General features: G+C 39.7%; 1 protein-coding gene across 2 annotated transcripts in view; it reads right to left on the bottom strand.

Annotated features, from left to right (window-relative positions):
- Nucleotides 1–2,426: 2,426 nt before the first annotated feature.
- KIF25 (kinesin family member 25) overlaps nucleotides 2,427–23,236 on the bottom strand; it is a 41,044-nt gene continuing 20,234 nt past the window's right edge. For both annotated transcript variants that reach the window (XM_066545635.1, XM_066545634.1), the window contains exons 9-15: nucleotides 20,100–20,174; nucleotides 15,659–15,808; nucleotides 14,414–14,590; nucleotides 9,223–9,374; nucleotides 6,575–6,772; nucleotides 4,017–4,172; nucleotides 2,427–2,825 (exon numbers count right to left, since the gene is read on the bottom strand). In XM_066545635.1, coding sequence (XP_066401732.1) covers nucleotides 2,668–2,825; nucleotides 4,017–4,172; nucleotides 6,575–6,772; nucleotides 9,223–9,374; nucleotides 14,414–14,590; nucleotides 15,659–15,808; nucleotides 20,100–20,174 — 1,066 coding nt within the window. In that variant the 3' untranslated portion in view covers nucleotides 2,427–2,667. The remainder of the gene's footprint in view (nucleotides 2,826–4,016; nucleotides 4,173–6,574; nucleotides 6,773–9,222; nucleotides 9,375–14,413; nucleotides 14,591–15,658; nucleotides 15,809–20,099; nucleotides 20,175–23,236) is intronic.

Below are 23,236 nucleotides of genomic sequence, written 5' to 3'. Positions count from 1 at the left end.
TCTATGTTGTTTTTACTCTCATTTGGTTATGCCCCTGCCCTTGAAGAGAGCAAAGCTGTTTTAGCATGTAGACTACATGGGCATTCTTAAGAACAACCACCTTTTCCCTGGTGCTTATGCCCTTCTATCTCAATATTTCACAATTCTTTCAAACATCACTTTTCTTTCTTTCTCCCAGTGTTGCTATGTGTTTCAGCTTGACAGTGCCAAGACAGTGAGGACTGGTTTATCAGGATAGGCTTTAGTCAATGAGGGAAACCTCGAGGTCAGCTCTGTGAATATCTGTCAGATCTGCTTTTCTAAAACAGATGTAATTTCAAAGCATGAAATATCTAAATACTGAAAAATGACAGCAAAGAAGTACAGGGCCTTGCACATGCTGTTTTGCTTGCTCCCTAAGACATAAGTTACATGTCTGAATATCCTCTTTTGGCAGGCCTGAGTGACTCTTGGGACAGAAGGCAGTTTAGCTTAGACACATGAGTAAAGCCATTTCACCCTTACAACTTTTACCCTTCTTCCTTTCTGACACTGGGATTGAGCAATCACATTTCTATAACCCAGGAAATTCCAAACCTGAAAGTTGTTAGAACAAAATGTTAACCCTGGTGCCCTGCATATCCTGTACACTCTGTTGTGCAGGTCAAACAGTGAGCGATATGCTATGCAGACAAGGAAAACAGGAGTAGGGAATGCTGCATACTCTGTTTGGTAGAGTTAACATTAATGTAGAAACTTAACCTTTTTGCTCGTATTTGAGTGGTTTGTTTCTCTGCTTCAATAATAAGTACTGCTGCTTTTCTCCTACAACAAAGATTATAAATAAATTCAAAGTTTTGAAGGGCAGTTTTTCAGAAAAAGAAAAGAAAGAACAGCTCATGCAAGTCGTGCCTCTGTGTAACACTTAAAAATGTCAAATCCTTAAAATACTTGGACTGACTTTTAACTACTGGTGGAATCAGCCCTCATTACTTAACCTCTCTTTGAGCTGTAATCCAGGCTGCTTTAGTAACCCAGCTGTCCAGAGACTAAGGTGAGCTTGAAGCTGCTCCTGCATTTTGTTTACCAGGCTGACATTCCTCACTCTGACACTTTCACCTGAGATTGTTTTACTGACCACTCAACTTCCTAAACTCCCATGGCCAGATTTGTTTTCTACCCCTCTGTTACTGCTGGAATCAGGTAAAGTTAAGGCTTTTTTTACCCTCATGACATTATTTAGGAAAGCAAGTGTTATTACAGCTTTCTGGTTCAATACTTATGTTCTGAGCACTAGAGCACTGCAAGCAACACAGCAGCTGTTATATATTCAAGGGTGAAATTCCAATAGTAGTATGCTACATAATCTCTGGATAAATATTTGTGCTTGTGAAGGTTAAGTGACTTGGAGTACTATAAACTCCAGCTTTTGGGGCAGGCCACTGCAATTTAAGCCTTTTTGGAGTGACCTAACAATGACCTCTCTCCCAGTCTAGGGGCAGAGTAATTGCTGGTGGAAAAAAAATTAAGAGTGGCTCTTGAGGCCTCTGCTGAGCAATAATTTAGTGCACAGAACACATCAGATGTTGCTTGATTCCAGTTGTTCACCTTGGACCTACTTCTCACCTCTAACATTGCTTAACTTCTTGAAACTTCTCCCAGTGTCCCTTCATTCACAAACCCTGCATGATGTTGTCTCACCATTGGTGTAAAAGGGTGAAAGCCTCTTGCAGGTGACAAACAGCATATCACAAGCTGGTGTTTGGTGTTTTATTTGTGTGGTTATCCTTTTTTAATCTGAAGGCACAGCATCAAGGTTTTGATGTGTTTAACTTGCTTCAGAAATGCAAGTGAAACAATAGGCCAGATTACTACAACAGTTGTACCAGTTGGGTCCCACTAGGATCTGTAGTTCAGGGCCTCTCAGCATTCATGAAGCAAAAATACCCCCCAAAGAGGCAAAGCTGTGGGTTTAATGAACTCAGCAGAGCTGGGACTCATTCCAACTATTTAACTTAAGTGTGTTTTCAAAAAGTTGTGTAATCCCTCATTTGCTTTCTAAGCTACATTCCAGAGGGATAACAGATATAGCCTTACTTATTTTTCTCCATCTCAGTAATGCCATTACTTCCTACCTAAAACCAGAGAACAAAGCTCCATTCAGTACAGCTCATGGGTTCCTTTACACTCCTACCTGTTGCTAGTGCATTAGGAATGACCCCATCCATGCAGATGTAGAAGAGCAGTCAAAAAATTATGTGTCTCATTTTAGTCCAAGCTGGGAGGACATATTTCACTTGCTGCTATGAAGCACTGGAATGCTATTTAAACTCCTGACTTCTACTGAGAAGACAGAATGCACCCTTGGCCTGTCAGAAGCAAACCACCCTAAATCAGGGTCCTGTTGACTTAGGACAAGCAGAATTAAAGAAACACATCACCAAAGCCATGTCTTAAAGCCCAGTTTATTTCTCTACCATTCCACGATGGTGGGTAGCTGTTGTCAATACATGCTATTATCTTTGGAGCAAGAACATCTTTAGCAGGTTTAGTGCTTACTAATGCCATGGTGAGGATTGTTTATTTTATCTGGCAGTTGATATGTAAAAGAATGGCTTAAGGACAACACTATACATTTCAGTCTGAGGAACTCATTAATGATACTTTAATCCAGAGGAGTCTTAGGTTTTATTTTCCTTTACTCGGCACTGGGAAATTTTTTTTCTTGACTTGTCCTCTCTGAACTTGCCGAGCACGAGTTCCAAATCCCAGAGACTGCATTGATTCTGTTAAGTACTTTTGGCCAGGAGAAATGCACAGCATCACCAACAGTTTAGCATCACCTCCTAAAAGCAGGGGAAAGACAAAACATACTTATTTACCTCATTATTTCAGTAAGTTATACATTGTTACCATATTGATACACAACAGTGAGCACAAGTTACTGTTGTTTTCATGAAGCAGAAGACTGCTCCTGTAAAGGGCTGTTGAAACAGACAGCTCCTTCATGGGGAGTCTACAAATTGTGAAACACTTCGGGGCAAATATATTGTTAGATATAATGTAGATTTTTTTGCCCTATTAGATTCATTAAATAATCATCATGTATGTTATGGCTCTGGGCACTTATTTTAGTTCTGTCAAATATTTGTAAATTTGGGGTCATGGCAAAATAGCTTGTGTGACAATAAAATGAAACAGACTTGGAGTTTATAGACAAAAATTAAACAAAGGAAGAAATGGCCATTTTCAACACTTCACCAAAGTCATACAACAGATTTAGTTAAAATCAGGCTGAGCACCTATACAACATAGATCTCACTTCTCTTTTTGGCTTTCCCTTCTCACAGTAGGGACTCCAGTACTAAGTGAAAATCAAAGCTTAAGCAAAAGAAAATCATAGTATTTCAGAAACTGAAGAACTGTTATCTCATTCACTATCAATGCCTTGAACTGGAGATTAAAAGCATAGGGGCTTTTAATATTTTCTGGCTGAAGAAAAATGGTCTAATGTACTACACATATGGACACAAATCTGATATTACTGCAGGCATAACGCTTGCTTTAAAACTGCTTCTGCATTGATGAGGAGCTAAAGAAGAGGAAGTGACCCCAACACAAAAGGAAATTGTAGCACAGTGCCATGTCCTGTCTTCCTTCTTTGTCTTGCTGCTACAGGGCACAATGTTAAGGAATGTGCAAGCAGGTGATTATACCCTGTAGTAACAAAGATTGAAGTTTAACTTTTAAACTGTACCTGACATGAAACACAGGTGAAATGCAATTTTTACCCTTTACATGATCCTATTGAGATGTTGTTCTTCAAACTGAGCTTTGGAAAAAGCAAGATTTAGCCTGATTCAGGAGTTCAGAACTGTCAGTGTGCACTCACACTCTCCCAAGCCAGAGTCTTTGAAATAGAGGGCACATTCAAGCAAGGAATATAAGGATCATCTTCTAGTTTTACACAGCAAAGGAGAGGAAAAGCCAGGAGAAGAAATCTATATTGTTTAACAAGAATCAGAATAATCCCTCACCGACAGAGTCCTGAAGCAGGTGTGTAAGTTTGCTGTTCCGATACGGGACGTGAGCTCGCTGCTCTGCTATCGCTCCCAGAACGTCGGCCAGGGCAGACAGGCTGCGGTTGATGAAGGAGGTCTCTCTCAGTGCTGCCCCTGTCACTCCAGACAGACCTGGTACAGTACAAAAAGGCACTGGTAACACTAAGCAAATCTGCCTCAAAACTGTAATGTGAAGGAAAGGTTAAAGAAGATTCAATGTCTACAGATGGTCCAAAGCATCTCATGTTAAAGTTGATCTCTGCAGGTGTACAATGCATTTTTTGCTCCATATGTACTAAGAACAAGGAACCAAGAAAGCAGGAACACCTTTAGATCAGACAAGACAACACTGCTTTTGAAAACACGAGTCCACAATGGCCCCAAAGAGAAGCCTGTTTTGCTCCACCATTTTTTATAATACTTAGCTGCCCCATCTGTATCCCCTTGGAAATAGAGACAAGACACTGATGGTGTCTTGTCCACTCATGGACAAGCTGCAGCAAGAAAACTGTACAGCAGCCACAAGTGTGAAGTGTTTGGCTTCACCAAAGCCTGTGGAGTGGTGTTTTATGGCATGATTTGCTGTAAGGAAATGGATAAAGGAGGTGGTAGAAGGTGCCCTTCTACCACCCACCCACCATGGTTGTACATAGCTATGCTGCCCCTGAACAACACAATAAAGGTTTGGTCTATGCAACACATTGCACCAATTCAAAGAGGTGCTGCAAGCTCAACTCTTTGATCAGTCTGGATGAGGGTGCAGTTAAGAGTAATTAATTCCTGCTCTCCTTACCATTGCCATTTGGGGACAAGAAATTTGCTATTAGCATTTAGCATCATGTTATTCAAATTCAAGCTTTCTTGAGGATAGTGGATGAGGTACACATACATCCTCAGTCACTTCTTACCTAGAGCACATGATCCATGTCAGGCAGAGCTGATGACAGTGGGATCAGATGAGGCCAACAGCTTCCTCTACTGCCTACTCTCCTATCTCTAGACAGGTACAGAGAGTGGCTAGAGATCTTGTTTTCCCCTTAGGCCAGCATTTTCTAGCAAAGGGGAGCTCAAGAAGGAAATGTGAAAAAGTACAGTAGTAGCAAAAACCCCAGAAGTCTGGACAGGGAGGGCTATAGAACTGTGACTGTGGGAGAGGATGAGGTTGGAGTGGTAGAGGCTCCAGTTGTCAGAGAAAGAGCAAAACAGTTTGGAAGACCCTGCCAAAGGGTGGATAACAATCCAAGACAGGATGAATCTCCAGGTAACTTTACTGGGGTCATTATATATACAGCCATCCTCAGGCTGCTTGTATATCAAGGAAAAGTGGACTCCTGGAATAACAGTTATCCCCCTAAAGAAGAAAACTGCAAATAGGGCAGGGGTTACATGTTTAAACTACTGATTATCTGCATTTGGTTAGATGAACTTTGATAAAGCATTTAGCTGAGTTTTCAAAGCGAAACACAATTTGCTAAAAAGGGACAAATTGGATTGTAAATGCTACAAATTACCCAGGCCAGCTGTAGAGCCAGCAGGGCTGGGTGCTGACATGCGTGAGAAGCTTGGGGTACTGCTGCTCACTTAGATTTGCCCACATTTTAAAACAATTACAAGTTAACACTGCCCTCACTTTCAGCAATATGTCCACTAGCACATCTGATGGCAGAGGTCAGTCTGCCACTAACTAACTCATCTAACACTGATGTGAGCACAGCTCTTCTGGCTTCACTGGAGGATCTGGCCTGCTGAGCCCCAAACCGAGGAAATGTTTGTCCTGATTTAACTGAGAGAACAAACACACGCCCTGTTGCTCAATTACATGTTTTCAGCATTTAGAGCAAATGAAAAAATAATGGATTATATTAGGTTTCTCTGTAGAACAAAAGTTTAACAGTGAGCAACAGCAAGAATTCTTGGCAGTAAAGTAAAAGACTCTTTCATAATACTGGTTCACTTTTCAAAACATTATTTCTGGAATGATACATTTGGCTGCATGGTTTTTCTTGGTAAGAAAGCTTGTCCTTTAGGAAATAATCAAGTTTTTGAAATTATTGTGTGCATAGAGGAGGCAGGAGGAAAATGCTTTGAAGAAACAATGAAAACAATATTATCTTTTCAACACTAATTTCCTCCAAGACTTTTTCCACAATAAAGCAGAAAAATCCACACATGGTGATATCAATTATTACAGATATTTGTAATATTTAAATAATTTATGCCCTTTAAACATTTATGTACCAAAACATGCTAATTTTCAGAATAGAAAAACAGGCCTAATCAAAGCAATCTGAACAAACAGTGTATCTATGATAGGGGTAACCGTCCTGGGCTTTTTTCAAGCTTATACAGCCATACTTTGAGTTAAACTGTACCAGTGTAAAACTGGATCAATCAGCCCTCAAAATTTTGTTTATGGGTCTTGGGTTCAAACCACCCCTGTGTGAGCAGCATGCATCCCTCCATAAAGGACTAAGGCATTTATTCTAATCTAGATCCATGAGGATCCATGCCCACAAACAGACATGTTCGCTTACCAACACACTCGCTCCCAGCCAGGTCCACCAGCTGCAGTCTCGTTTTGACTTGCTTCATTTTCTCAGTGGCTTCAAGCTGCACCGGTGAAGAGGCTCTGGAAGAAGAGGTGGATTTATTGTCTCTCATTTTTTGTGGAAAGGTGAAGGAAGCCTCTTTATTTAGTCTCTGACTGGTTTGTTCATCTTCCCATAACATACCTGGTTAATGGAAAAAACAAAAGAGAGATTCTCACTGACACTGAAAATTAAGATGGGGAAAAAATGGAGTATCAATTGGGGAATGTACAGTATCTGTTGCTTCAGGCTATTCTAACAGAAGCAATGTACAAGCCAGAATTCATGGCACAGGCAGGCTGAATGACTTTTTCTATCTTAAAGTTTTACTCATCAAACTGATCGTACCAATTGGTAACAAGCTTTGGTGTAGATTGTGTTGTATCCAACATCCCCATTGTTGACATCTGTGTGGAAAACAAGAAATGGGAGTCCAGTAAGGACTTTAAAGAGGCTTTTAAAAAAGTTTTAGACTTGTTGTAACCAAAATGCAGTTTCGGATGCTTGGGAGCAGTAGGCTCGGAAAATAGATTCTATGTATTTGAAATTACAACTGCTGGTGCTGTGGCAAAAAAAAAAAAAAAATCCTTATCCTGCCTCTTCTATTTTGTCCTTTGCTGCTGCTCCCCCTAGACTTCCTTCTGCCCTCCTATCCCACTGCAAGATCTCCACACGACGAGCTATTTGCCTCAATAGTGTTATTCCCACTTGTTCAGGTTGGTTACCTACTAGTATCATTCCTCAGCAGAAGCCTCTGGCTTTCTCTATTTGCTGGGAAGGAAGACAAATACTGTCTGGGAAAGCTGCTTTCACATTAGCTTAGCAGGAATATATGCAAAATGGATTTCCCAAAGTAGTTTGTTTTTTTCTCTTAGTGTTTTGGTTTTCATCTATCTCTTTCTCTCTCTGAAAAAACAAAAGAATAAAAGGCACATATTCTGCTACAGGTCATAGAGACAACAGACCTCCTTGGGTGTTTACAGAGTTCTAGTTGGAATAGTAGAAAGTTTCCAACTGCAAAACTTGACTAAGGAGCAGACTGACTTGCCTTACAGAGGTCTGTACTTCTCCAAGTAGGCTGCTGCTAAGCCTGAGCCAGATCTTCACAGTGTAGGCAGAGCAGCTGTGTTGGCTTACACAGAATAAATGGCTTCAGGCCATACAGTGTCAAACTAAGTGTTCCCACTCCTCTTCAGTTTTAGACAATGAAATTAAAAAACAGCTCTCCTCAAACAACAGATAATACTGATCAAAATGCTAAAATACTTTAATCAAACCTGAAAAAGTGCTGGCTTGTCAACCTTGGCTTTAAGTGCAGAGTTCATCACAGACTTGACAACTTTTTCTTTAGTGACTAAGGTATCTGACATTGAGGTATTTGACAATGGCATCTGGCTTTTAAATCAGGATCCTTTCCTTTTAAACAAGCCACACTGCTGCAGTGAGGTCCCAGGTGCCGTGGTGCTCTCTCTGTTCCCTTACAGTGCACATCTTCACCCACGTGCTGTGAGTCAAAAGCCAGAGTCTGCATTCAACAACAATTAGCCATTTCTGCAGAGCTTTGCTGCCAGGCAACATGGCACAGTGGGGTGGCTGCAATTAGAAGTGGCAAAGGGGATTATGGACCAGACAAGATGGCTGCTGTGCTAATGGTGCAAGCCCTGAGTTTCAAAAAGTACCATCAGTCGAATTGACAAGAATCTGAAGCTGACTAGAGTTAACATCGGGAATGCTGGAGCTGCAGCTTATAAATTAACTGTGTCTTTTGGCAAGGCCCACAGGTAAGAGAGGGCACTGTTTGTTCTGCTTTTTTTTCTGGTTTAATTTCTGATAGCAGTCTAAGGAAAAAAATGTTAAATATTTCCCACTTTCTAAAATCATATTGTTGTTGCAGAATATGAAGGAGATGGACCACAGCACTGCAAGCAGAGAGCCTAATTATAACATGAGCAAAAGAAAACAAAGTTACCTCAAGAGCCCCAAAAGAAAGTTGTTCCTCAACCAATAAACTGGTAAGTCTTGGTATGGTAGTGGAAAGCAGAAATATCAATGTTGCCATAGTAAATAGGACAAGTATTTTGTCTTTTCATACAGTGGCCTATTATTAACAGTTCAAAAGATTCTGAATTTAAAGGGCATTTTTGCAAGGCAAAGAGTAAATAAATTTAATTCTTTCTCAACCAAAAGCATATGATGATCCCTAAAATGTATGGTTAGCTTAACCACAAACTTTCTATGACATGTAATTATTCATTCTAAGTGATTTAACTACTTTATTTGAGTATGTACCTTATCAAGATCTTTACTATCTTATACCTTATCTTATGACTTTCTGATAACACTTATTCATTAGTTACCTCATGCAATAAAACTTCAACAACTCTGGAAGTCAAGACATAAAGAAAAGTGCTACAAACATGAAAATGGTCTGTTATTTAAGAAGGAATGTAGAAGTTAGAAAAATGGAAAAGAACTGAGGGCATGTATCAAACATTGGAAAAAGGAAGAAAAAGCAATATGAAAACCTCCCAGTCCACAAACTGTTTTTATAAAAACAACTGGCTCCAGATGTATCTTAGTAACATCCTACTTACCAAAGTTATCTCCAAAGACAACTGTGGTTATGGTCAATGTCACTACCAGATGAGAGCGAGAGGAATGAGCATGCACCAGTGTTGGGTGCGTGACTCTCAGCTGTAGGCCTTTGTTGACTAGATGCAAAAATTCAGATACATTTTCAACAGTCCTAAGAAGTAAAGAAACAGAAAGGATATTTAACTGACTTGCAGGAAAAAATCACACAAGAAAGCTGACAACTTGAATGAGAACCTCAGCATTTCCATTTCCCTGCTCTTCTCCTTATACTACTCTCAGTTTTGAGCCGCACAAACAGATTTTTTCAGGTGGGATAAAGATGAAAATTCAAGCCAAAAGCTGTGATGCAGTCCTGAAAGTGCTGCAGAAGTGGCCTGCTAGCCTTGCAGGTCCAGAGGTACTATAGCTCAGCTCTTGAAGCAACAGACATTTCTATATCTCCACACTTTGGAAGAAAAGACACAGGTTTAGACATTGCTGGAATCTCTGGTCTTACAGAAGTAGATTTCTCCAGTTTATGCTGAGATAGCTCATTTTCTTAGGTACAGAATTAGACAAAAGCCCCCAAAATTTCTCTGTGCCTCTGGAAGTAATATTTTACATTTGGAATTAAATCCAGAATCCCTGGAAAAAAGTCCAGGGATTCCACTGTTCAATGAGCACATCATCAGAATAAATAGATATGAATTTCTATAGACCATTTATCTCATACTATATTTTTTCTTTTCCTGTTAAAAGAAGTACTGCAAATATGACCAATCCAAGGGCAAAGACCTAGCACACACAGTGAAATAAACACAGACAGTGAAATAAATTGGTTAGGTAAAGAAAAAACCCACTATGATTTTCCCTATGTTTGCAATGTTTAAAAGAAATGAGATAAGACTGCCTACCCTTTTCTTTCACTTGTTGCCTTCTTCAATAATCATTGAAGGTAGAACACCTAAACAGTTGTTTTTAGGTGGGGGTATAAATGATGACTGTGTATCATAGCCTGGTCACTGAATGCTCTGTAACAGCACAACTATTAATAACACTTATGACAGGCCACAGGCTTGGTTCCACAACGCTGCAGTCAGCAGCAGCTAGCATGTGATAAAAGGCAAGGTCTTTATGACTTAGATTTGGCTGATTTCAGTAAAAGTCACACCAGGCACAAACTTATTTTATGCTAAGAGCCATACTTGAAGAGTTTAGAGACAGAAGAACAAAAGAAAACAAACTATACTCAACTAAAACAATTTCTTTAAAAAAACAAAGCAAGGGCATCTGAAGCACAGAAAAGCATTTGGCCACACCATATCTATAGGCACTTAGGAGAAGCAGCCAGCTAAACTCAGTTCCCTGTGTATCCAGGCCTGCACGAGGTAAACAATCACTATAGACTTCCCCTATCAATCCTGAGCCACGCATGCCAGCCTCCACGGTGACACCTCTACCTCTGGGCAGCCACTGGGGATGCCTCCTGCTTGTTTGACCTGGTACCAGCAGAGAACCAGTGGCTCCAGTTCCTACAGTCAGAGCCTTACACTGGAGTGACCTGACTATTGCCTCACATCCAAGGAGGCACGCATCCTGCCTTCCCAGGCCTTGAACTGCATCTTCCAGTGGCTAGTCAGCCAGGACTGGAAGGCCCGAGGGGGAAGCAGCCTTGGCTAGGATGCAGGACCAGGCTGTTGGATTCTGCAAGCTGCTGCCCCATCCCTGCATTTGCCAAGGAAGACAGGGCTCAGGGTGTGCTGTCAGTGCTGGTCACCTATGGCTGGGAAGTTGCAGCTGGCTTTGAAGACAAGCAGCACCCTCAGCCCAGTGTGGTAAGCTTGGCACAGTAGCTCCCCCACAGGACTGACAGAAATAATATTTTAGTGTAATCTCTACGACTCCATCCAGCCTTATGTGCTGCACGTTCCAGGACCGGATTCTACAAAGAGAAGCCCTGTTGTGGTTACATTAAAAATTTGATGCTGAAAGTTCTCCAAAGTCAACCAAGCTATAAAAGAAGAAAGAGACTGAGGCTTTCATGATTCAGTAAGATGAACATGTTAGCAGGAAAGAGACTACTGTACTTTATTGAATATATGGAGAGGCCAATGAGACCCAGCCGGCCAATATATTCTAGATGAAATATTATCATAAATGAGGATGTGTTTTTATTCAAAGCAGCAGCTGTTTACTTTAGATTTCAGGCAGCTGGGTGGCCTCATTCAATGATTCCTTTACTTTGTTTGGGTTTGTTCTTTCTTATTAACCTATGTAATTATTAATATAATGTGTTTATGAATTGGACTTTTTTCACTGCTTGCATTGTAATTGAGATACAAGTCCGTATTTTTATTTATGTTTGCATTAGAATTTCGTATTAACTGATTGAGATAAGTGGCTTTTTAAGAGTTTTAGTTCAAGGCACCAGGTTCCTTTGCCATAAATTAAAATTTACAGAAATAAACAGGGCAGCCATTTTATTAACTAGAGGGACAAACAAAACCTTATTGCAGCTTCTTTTTTTTTTTTGTCTCTGTGGCACGAGTCCCACTGCTTCTCACCTCTCCCTTTCCCAAAACCTATGAAAAGAGATGGGTCACCCACTAACTATGCAAAGTTCCCTTGGGAAGTGGAACAGGCATTTTTCAGGAATAAAATTATGCCAGGCCAGCATCTTAGTTACTGAAATACCTTAATTAAAAACTACTTGGAGGTTTTGATGAAACAGGGAAAGTTCAACTCCCAGCATGCCCACACTACATGCACCCATCTTCACTATCTAAGTCATATGGCTCCTTTCCTGTCTAGTCAAAGGAAAAAGATGAGCTCTTCCTCCAAGAAAGATTCAGCACACATAGGTTGAGTTCTGCTCCCAGCATCTTCTGGAGTTTTTCATTCCCTTGACAGCAGAGCCTTAACTAGATACTAAAAGTTGGAGTAGAGTCACAGTTGGGAAATACAAGAATAGAGACATAGAGAAACCCAGTAGTCAGCATAATACAGACAGAAAGGGCAAAAGGATTCATCACTTTAAGCTCCAGTCACTTTTCATTCATTCCATGTTCTTATGGAGCATGCAGAGTGCAATCAAGCTTGCAGAATTTCTATGGAAATTGTATTTAACCTTAAGACCAAAGAGCAGGCAAACCCCAGATTCAAATGTTAATCCTTCTGAGAATATTGCAGTGCTTATTATTTCACAGAAAGAGAGTTATATAGCTCCTACAGTGAAGAAAACTACTTGACAATTTCTCTGGGCTCCTACTTTTCTATGAGCAATTAAATTGGTAGAAAGTACAAATCAATAAATGTGTATCACTAGGTAGAATAAAAGTACATTTGCACAATCCTCCAGTACATTCTTGTATTTTTATCAAGGCTTGCTGGGAATAGCATTAAATACACATAAACAAACTACTGGTCTGCTTATGTGACTAAGTCCCACAGGACAAAATTATCTCCACTGATGGTGCATTTTATTTAATTGGCATGGGATGCATTTCATATCTGACTGCTAATTCCCCTTGGAAAAGCAGAGATTAGACCATGACAAGAATTATTATAGAGAAGCAAAGAAAAACATCACATTTCCTCAGAAACATAGAAAACACTAATACTTTTCTAAACATTTCAATAGAGCAAGATGTTTCTTTTCACAAACATTATTTACTTAAGGAGCAGGACACTTCTTTATGTGACATCTCCATAATGCACATGCTCCTTTCTGGAATCTGTTCTCATGCTGGGTGCTCACAGAGAGATGTCCAGTTTAATTCCACTGAGTACCATCACCTCTCTGGTGCCACTAGTACTGCTTATTCTAATTTTTTTTTTTCTAGCTAATGTTGATACTACTATGTAAGGCCCAAAGAAAGGCCACAAAAATTGTGAAAGGCCCAGAAAGGAAGCCAGATAAGCAGAAGCTGAGGTGACTTGGTCTGTTCAGCCTGGAGAAGAGGAGACTGAGGTGAGACCTCATTGCAGTTACAACTTCCTTGTGAGGGGAAGCAGAGGGGCAGGAATCAGCCTCTTCTCCCTGATGACCTGAGGGAACAACCAGCAGGTGTCAGGGGAGGTTTACATTGGATATTAGGAACAGATTCTTCACCCAGAGGGTGACTAGGTACTAGAATGGGATTCTTGGGGATGTCCTGTGCAGGGCCAGGAGTTGGACTCAATGATCTTGTGGGCCCCTTCTCACTCAGGACATTCTATGATAAATGACACAGCCATTACTAAATTGAAGCATCTGAAACAGATTCCCTCTTCTTAATGGATGAAATTTTATGAACATATGATTTTTAACATCTAATTACCCAAGGTAAGTTTTTTATATATAACAAGAAAGCACTGTACATTTGCTTTGTATGCCACACTTACATAATGCCAAGAATCATTCCCATGAGTACTAGAACAAATCTTCATAATGCTTATTAAGTAAAAGAAGGCATTAAAGTAAGCATAGCTGTAGCCTTAAATACCCTAGCTCTCCCTACACTGTCCAGTTGTGTAAATAAGGATCAAACCTGGCATACACCAATGCTGGGGAGGGACATCTTACAAGTGGATGGTGAGAAGCTTTGCTGCTTAGCTTTTAGTCAGAAGAACCTTGATTTTCAAGACCTACCAGTTCAAATGCCAACATAACAATTCCAGCTTTAACACCTTCAGTTATGAAAACAGAACATTATGTAATATTAAGATGGGTATTTGTATTAAAAGATCACTTAAAACCTTATTCTAATTTTTTGTAACTCCAATGCATGAGGGGAAAGCTAACACCATACAGCTGCTTAATTATTTGCAACTGGTACATAAATTTAGATTATAATCTGTAAATTTTATAATTCAATGAGACCGAATGGAAAGTGCTTTGTGCCAAGATTATCCCTTCTTTTTCGACAGCTGACAAGATGCCATATATCTAGCAACAACAACATATGTGGCAATCTTCAGGCATTCTGAGTGGAAGGAACTCAGCACAGGAGTATAACTCAAAGTAACTACATTTATTTCTGGAACTATTTTGACATTTGCAGCCAACTGCAGTCTAATAGACTGGGCTAACAGAAACAGAACTGTTTTTTGCATATGGTAAGGACTCATTGTTTAGAAGCAATCTGGTGCCTAAAATGCAGTTTTGTGACAGCTCTACACAGTGTTAACACCAGATAGCGTTTGCATGGTAGGAGCAAGCTCTGTACTCACTCGTGCGTCAGCAATGGCACATCACTCTTCCCTTCTCTGGTGGTGACAACATCACGCTTGACGCCAAACACTTTTCCACAAGTGTCTTTGGCCAGAAGATCAAAAATTTCATTATTATACACTTCTACAACAGAAACCTCAACCCAGTAACTTCCTGGTGGCTTTTCTGAAATAAGCCTGGCAAATTAAAAAAAGAGAAAAAAGAAAATTGAAGAAAAAAGTCCAGAAATGTTGAAGTCAAACCTCAAAAGAACAATCTGTACATAGAGATCTATTCTTTAATTTTAATATAATTACAATCTGATAAAAGCATTTACTAAGTATCTGCAGCCTTGGAATTGCCTCATCCATATGCTAATGTTAACTTGAAGAATCAGAATATACAGTTTATTTATACTTGAGGAAGTAAATAGAATTTAGTTTTCCAAACAGCTGTGCCAGCTTGTTTTTTTCCACTAGCCTCCCATCTCAGGATTTTTTTTAATACCATTTCTCTGCTGGCAGTTTCTGCACTCAGAGCTCAGAGTATAAAATCTGGCAGAGTGCAAGCAATGAACAGATATGGGAAACTATATCTGGAAGAAGTTATCTGTTCGCAGCCTGAGAAAATCCATAAATTAAGGGCTTCTCTCTTCAGGAGAGTATTTACTATTAGACAGTTATTCTCATACAAAATTGGTTCTTTGATTTAGTTTATACCCTTCTCCAAAACAAACAGGCTTAGCTGGAAAAACTTCTAATGGCTCTTCTACTATACATAGCAGCATATTAGTTCAATCCTATGTTAGGTTCAATTGAAAAAATCTAAGAACTCTTAAAACAAGAACAGATTGTAGTTTAAAATTCTACTATCCTTCTTCCTTGGGACTGGGTTCTAATCTGAATCCTCTTCATCTATTCCAGTTGTCAATTTTCACAGAACTTTTCAGAACTTAATTATCTTTTGGACTCCCACAACTATGGTGGAAACATTTCAGAAGTTTAATTAGAGTCTGAAAGCCAGATGGACAGATAACACACAGTAAAACTGCATAATCTTATTGTATTAGAAAGTTGGATTAAGCAGGAGAGAGACTAGAAATCTATATGAAACCTCAAGTATAAAATGGTGGTCAGAGAAGCTATGAATATCAACCATTTTGAAGCTGAAATCTGTAATGATGAATACACTACAAACATTATTTCATCCTTTCCATACAGTTTAAAGTGACTGCCTCTGATGGCAAGCCTTTACTTCGTTTTTACCTGAACACTTCTTGGGCAGCTCGGGGAATAATTCCAAGTTCTGATTCCTCTTCTATGGCAAATGCTAAGTTCCCCTCTAACTGTGGTCCCAACATTGTGTATGTCTTCCCACTTCCAGTTTGCCCATAAGCCATGATACACACATTGTACCTGAAAAATAGAAGTGCTGTAATTGATTTTACCATTATCAAATGTCTCTGTTAGGTGGCAAGTCAAACTCCAAACAATATGGGAATACAAACAAGAAAATAAAAGCACTGCCCTGATTTCTTTCTGCAGATCTCAAAGTCTGACAGTAATTACTGTTCATAACATCACCTAAATAGATTTTAATTTTTAAGCAGAGTTGAAGGGAAGCTTTTAAGTAGAAGTTTAAAGGATCCTTAGCTTGGAATGATTGACGCTGTTAGACCTCCTTGCCTGCTCAACTTTCAGCTTTTGCACTAATGAGCTGCTTTTTAACCAGCTCCTGAACCACTGCAGCTTACAGTACAGCATTTTAAAGTAAACCATTTCTGGGCTTGATTTGGTAATAGTGCTGTGCTGCAAACCACTGCACTTGTGTCCTAACAGCTGGGGACTCTTCATCTCTCATAGCCTTTTTCAGGCAGGCTCATCAGTCATAGCCCTCAGAGAAGACAGCCCTAGGAATAGGAGGCACAAATTTTAAACCAAGAGCACCAGTTGAGAATGAGCATGCACACAATGACTATTCTGGAACAAAGGTGGCAGGAACTGCTCTGATAAGGACAAGTAGAAAATGAAAATGTACAATATCAGTACAGAGGAACAAGCACCTATGAAACATCATCTTCTGAAGCAGACAAGTAAATATGTCTATTGAACAGAACTCTGAAAATGCCTCTTGCATTGAGAATAATAGAAAAAGAATTGTTCACAGCTGTGAGCACTGTTGTGGATGTCTGTGCCACAGGGATGTGAACTGAAATGTATGTATCCTATCTGGAAAGTGTGTTACTAACACAATCAGATCAAAGTCAACATCTTAAGCAAAATAAGTGGGTGGATACAGATGCATCCAGCCACAGTACTCCTCTGTATGGAGGACCGACGCTGTGCTGTGCATCTGAAGTTTTGCCCCTCCTTGGCTGTTCCTGCTCTGCTGCTCCTGCCAGAAGCTGGATGTTGACCACAGTACTGTGCCAGCCAAAGCCCTGGAAGATGTGCATTTATGCTGACAGGACTGCTCTATCCCTGGACTATCCTGTTTGTTCAGAGATACGACATTAGCACAACCTTCATACACAAGAAGTGCTTCACAGTTTTCAGAAACTTCTGCTCTGCAAGAGTTGCAAGAATGGGCTTGCTCCTTTTCTGCCAGGGAATAAAATTTCACTGCCTAAGCTACCTCCTCTGTGGGCAGACCTGAAACAGCTGCTTTTGATTATCTGATGCTTTTCCTCATATCAAAAATGTAGTTTCAAGCATATGCCAGCATATTTGAATGAACACCCCTCATCTAATTGTTTTAAATGTATGGTTTCAAGTCATGAAATACTTACATGCTTATTAAGCATGCCTAGAAGCAATTAATTCAGGAGGATTATTTTGAAAGCATTCACTTGTTGGAAAGAGATGTGGGCTGATAAGCCACATGGAAAATACTTGGGTACCCTTCCTGGGAATGTGAAGTCAAAGTTGCAGTCAGTGAATCTTTAGTAAGGTCCCTCCAGATTTTAGCATGCACTGCAGAGTATAAAATAAGAGTCTAGTCATATATTTGATGAAGTAAAGGAGATGATATAACTGTAATTGAAAACAAAGAGCACTACAGTAAAATTAAATGTGACAGCAATCAGGGCTGTAGATCTGAAATGAGGGATTTCTTGAAATATTCACTGCTGACATAAATCAGTAGAAAAGCTCACACTAATTTTGGTAGTTTTTAGCTAGACTAACCATGAGTAATTTTCACAGTTCCACTCCTCATGCGTACTGCCTGGCCAGCCTATAACTTACTGAGACTTCTAGCCCTGTTTCAAAATTAAACAGATCTTTGGAACCAAAAAAGGAGCCAGATGTTTTTCCTTAGGAAAAACAGAATTAGTCTTCTTAGAAGTCTCTCCTAAAGGACTTTCCCATAGTCCAGCTGTTTAAATTTTCCTTAATTGCTGCTAGTTATAAGACAGTATGCATGATGGACAAAATAGTTCTGACAAGATACAAATGATATGATTAGAAGTTAAGTGGGCAGAGGATTGGAACATTGAAGACAGGGTGCAAGTCATATATCAATCAGTGGTAACTTCTCTGCCAAAGCCAAAACAGTGTTTCAGTCAGCCTAAATGACCCAAAACTGGCCAAAGCAGTATTGTATCTAAGCAGGTACAGGAGATAATGAATTGTTGGGGGATTCAACAATAGGACAAGCAGCAGATTACTTTATGTTTATCTATATAGTAGTTATTTATTATAGTTTACTTCATTGGAGCTCTAGCTCCAGCATAAAGCTTTCAAATAGAGAAATCTGAAGATTTTTTACTATGATTCACCTATGTGCCCTGGTATTTTTCCTTCTCCACTTTATTATAATATGTAACTGTTATAGTCTTCTTTAGAAAAGTTCTTATTTTCAAGCTAAAATACCAATAATTTTGTAGCACTTCTCTCCTGAAAAGAGCGTGGCTGTTCACTCCAGCAAAGTTACCCCTAGGAGAAAACACTGTTAAAGGAAATGAAAGGAGGAGAAGTTCATTTGTAAAATAAACAAGTTGGATTCTTCAATGCTGTAAAGAAAAGAAGTTATCTTACTCCACTGTTGACCCTGTATGGCTAATGGTAAACTTTAAAGCCTGCTATACTTTGTCTGGTTTACAAATGGAACAATCTTTTCTTCCTGTATATTTGTACTGAAAAATGAAACAATCCATTAAGAAAGAAAAACAGAAAAAGTATGGAAAAGGAGTGAACACTCCCTTCTACTCGAGCTAAAAGTTGTTACAGACCACTTTGGAACCCAGACTAAAACAATCAGGAGGAGCAAAGAGGTTCAAGGTTCAGACTATGTCTGTTTCCCATTTACAGTGGGAAGGCTGCTGTGCTCATATGCACAGACTCGCCTTTCCTGAGAATCTGCTTCTGTTTAAACAGCACTTCTGGAAGAACAAGACAGGTCTATTGTTTTCAATAACAGAACATTTCCTAACTGAATGCAAAATCTTAGCTTTTAGGACAGGATTCTCCCCATGTAAAAATTAGTAAGTGGGAAGTACAGCAGATCAAAGTACAGATCAGATGTGTCTGAAGACACTTAAAGGACCTGTTGAACCAAGGCAAAATTATGATCATTGCAAAAGGAAAAGTAGGGAGAGAAAGCAGTAGTATTAAGACTTCTTTAAACGCCTACAACATAGTGGTCCCTAGGTTGGTCAGCTAAAGAAACTGTGGTTACTCATCACTGGTAAACAAGAATAATGCAATCTATGACTTCCCTCAGCCAGGGAGCCTTTGGGGGCCTCTCAGTGGCATATGGTATTCCCAATATTCACAGTATCTTTAGATACCTCTTCTAGGATGCTTTTAACAAAAGGAACTTGGAAACTTCAGTGTGCAGGCTGCTGGGAACAAGGATTCCCACTGTTCAACTGTGAATAGAAAGGGACTGTATTTTCCTCTCCAGGGAGTGAAAGGTCCATGACAGCCCTACCATATAATTAAGTGGTATTGGAACAGGGATGAAAAAAGGAGCAGAAAGTTATGTATAAAACTCAGCTTAAGCCTCAAGGATTATAACAATATGCACATCAAAGCCTCTTTGCAAGAGTAGTTTAAGTTGGCTCAGTAGTTATGAAAAATCACACTTCATGAGCTTCAGTAGCTAGAAGTAATTCCATGTATTTGTTAGTGCTTGTTACTGATCAGTTTTATATTCAAACCAGAATTCTGTTTTACCCCAGTGCCTGAAGGAGCAGTACAATGACTGAGAATGCTCAGTTCTGGTTCAACCAGGAATCAATTGCACCACCTCCTATGGGCTGTGCTGGACACAAAACCAGAACAGAGTGGCCCTGGCAGGCCTTTCACATTGCACACAATGTTCACAGTGAACACACTGTTGGAAAAGATGTATCATACAATGTCTGCAGCTGGAAAAGTTATAAAATATAACATAAAGAACACAAAGAAATAATACAACATCTTCCAATCGAAGCATCAGTTTGACAGAAGCAGATCAGAGGAAAAAACTGGGATTTTTTTATATTTTTACAAATTTGTCTGCTCTGCTAAATTTTGTAATCCCTATTTTTACTGTTTCTACAGAGAAACAGCATTCACTTGGTGCTGAGTAGAAAGAAAACAGGAAAATGGAACTGAAAAGCCATAAAACTTGACTAGATCACCATTATTAAGTATTTTTTTAATTGATAGATTTCAGTAGATTATTGTGCTTTAGCTTTCTTACTGCAACCTTTTAACTTACCCATCCAGGAGAGATGTTAGCAAAGGGGCCACATCTGCAAATACTGCATCTTGAGACTCCAAATCATTGTAAACTCTGAGGAACAAAGTGCAATGATTAACCAAAGAAAAATATAAATGTTGTCACAAGAACACAGACCACAGAAACTCTAGGCCAGTGACATATAATCTGGGACCTGCTGACATTTCTGTGACACAGAACTGAAAATTTGAACTCCAAAGTCCTCACTCACATTTTGGGAGCAGCTGTTGTGCGTTCTGGGGAGAACAACACATAGGTGTACCCTCGTGGATTGAACTCATCCTAAACCTCCTGCCTGCCCCTCTGGCACTCAGTCTTTTTTTAGGCTGTACTGGATCCCTGTAACTTTTCCACACCTACTAGAATGTGAAATATCCCTGCTGCCTGGGATTCCTTTGTATCAGTTTATGGAAGACAGTGGCCTGGTTGTACTGGCCCATGGATGCGGGTGAAGTTTGGTGGGACGTGGTGGGGGGTAGGAAAGAAGCACAAGAAGCACAGAGACTGCAGACTTGCTGAGGACTTGTCTCAGAAGACTCAGAGGCACAGCAGAAATCAGAATGCTCCTGAGGGTAATGTTTAAGGATGCACTATCTTTGTGGGCGATATCAGCCTAAGGTGTTTCCATCCCCAGCCCTGATGAACTACCTACTCTGAAATCAACACTTCTAGACTTTCTTTTACATAATGAGGTGGAGTGCAGACCTTTTTAAACAGAATGGAAGACAATTAAATTGCATGAGTTATTCTACCTCTTAGAAAAGAGCAATGACATTTCAATATGTGGGCCAATACAGTGATGTCTGAAACAGCTCCATATGTTTTTTGAATGCAAAGAGGAAAAAAACCCAATAGTTATCTTCGAAGAAATCTTCCTTCCAATCCTCTCAGGTCTGTACAACATAAAATCAAGACCTGAAAATAGGAAATCATCAGAGAGAGGAAATTCTGATCATAAAACATGGATATCCTAACTCATTCATTTCTTCTGTAGCACACCAAAAATGTATCCTCCCCAAGATTACAGCCTGCAGCACCCATTGTTTATACAAGATGAACAGAATCTAAAACATGAATGTCTTTACCCACAGTTAAATATTTGAGGTATGAATGTTTATCTTTTGAAAAAGTTTCCTTTTCTGGTATCTTTCTGTGGTGATTTTTTTTTTGTCTAGCTCTGTTTTCCAATACGTGATATATGCTCTTTATAGCTCACAGCAAAATGGCTAATTAGAAACAGGAATTTTGGTAGCAGCAAATGTTACAAAGTGTAGTCACTCCTCTATGTATACAGTACAGCAGTACACTTCAGTTAACAGTATTCCACAGATTGTACAGGATACTACAGGGTTAACTGAATAAAGACAAAGTGTGCTCTTCAGCATTTACTCAAGCCTCTTTGTATATCTGACCATGATCTGTCTGGTACAGTCTATAGACTGCACAAATAGAGTTTTTGTATTCATGCTCTCCATAAATAAGTTTATACAGAGGGATCACTGATAAACAGATACAGAATTGGAGCCAATGCATTGAACTCAGCATTTTTCCTGACAACAGCCAGAGAAAGGAGCAAGAAACAATTTGGTTGTCAGCGACACAATAATTCATCTCTGTGTTTCATCCTAATCCTTAAAAGCTGTATACTGGCCTCAAAACTGAAATATGAGTTGAATCTCTGCTTCAAAAAAAATATTATTAGAATTAGCATTCAGTTTCTTTCTGCATCTTGCTAAATTCTTGGCCCAGAGCAACATCCTGTGGCAATGTGTTCCACAGACTAATTGTAAGTTGCTGGAATATGTACTCTCTTTAATCAGGGAAGGAGCACTTGTCTGGCTTGATAGACAAATACTGCTTGTATTGCCATTCCACTGATGTGCCATCATAGTGCACTGAGAAACCAACAAATATGCAGGGATGTGGCACAGTTCAGACCAGGAGGACACAGGCACTGAATACTCTGTCCCTGCTTTGCATGCACATGAGCATATGCTTCAGTAAACTTTGCACATCCAATCTGCAAGGTCAATATAGAAGAGCAAAAGCACTTCCAAACACTTTTCTCTGCTTCATCTATCATCTGCAATTGATGAAATATTCATTAGCATCCAGTTCTCCATCTTAACCACCTAGGTCTCTAACTCAGTATGTGTTGAAATATTTTTTCTGTGCACATCAAAACATCTCAGAGCTACTATGTAAATTTTAAAAAAAGAGAAAATGCTAAGAAAGGCATTTTAAAGATTAAAACATTCACAGCTGATGACTTTTGTTGCCTAAGAAAGCAAACACATTGCTACTGGCCACAACCCAGGCTAGAATCAATCAGTCTTAGCAGTTCATTTGCACAGCCAAGTAGAATCACAGAATCAATTAGCTTGGAAAAGACCTCCAAAGCCATCAAGTCCAACCTTTAACTGAACGCCACCTTGTCACCTAACCCAGCAGGTGCCTCATCCAGTTGTTTCTTGAACGCTTCCAGGGATGTGTGTTCCACCCCCTCCCTGGGCAGCCTGTTCCAGAGCTGAAGCACCCTTTCTGTGCAGAAAATCTCCTTGATGTCCACCCTGAGCAGAGGCTGGAACACACCTAAGCCCTAGTGCAGCTTGAGGCCATTTCATCCAAGGACAGCCACAGCTGGGGTCAGTACAGCTATGGCAAGGTCAGGCTCCGGTAGCTGATCCCAGGAAAGGCACGTGATTCCACGTTACAGTAACTACTCAAATATTTACTTGACTTCCTAAAGGGGTTTTACTGCCACTACTTAGCTGCTGTGGTTCAAATGCTATCCATACTGAAAAAAAGTGGTTTAAAGTAGTCTTGAACTAGTTTATGCTACACTGTAACCACAGCCTTGGCTGAAGCATGGACACCCACTTCATTAGCTATCTGAAACCATGAAAGATGCTGCAAATCCAAAGAATCTCTTTCTAAAACCCCATGTATTTTTACCCAAATGATAGATTTGTCCCTGTGCACTGATTAATGTGAATTTCACATTGAAAATTCTGAGCTTCCTTTTTATTTTGCTAACTGATTTGCCAATAAAATTATAAAAGCATAACATGTTGAAAGCTGGAATTTTCTTCCTGAGCTGAAATCAAATATTTTGA

The sequence above is a fragment of the Molothrus aeneus genome, chromosome 3 (assembly GCF_037042795.1).
Source record: "Molothrus aeneus isolate 106 chromosome 3, BPBGC_Maene_1.0, whole genome shotgun sequence".
Taxonomy (NCBI): Eukaryota; Metazoa; Chordata; class Aves; order Passeriformes; family Icteridae; genus Molothrus; species Molothrus aeneus.
Note: the sequence above shows the minus strand (reverse complement) of the source record. Positions and strands in the feature narration are given on the sequence as shown.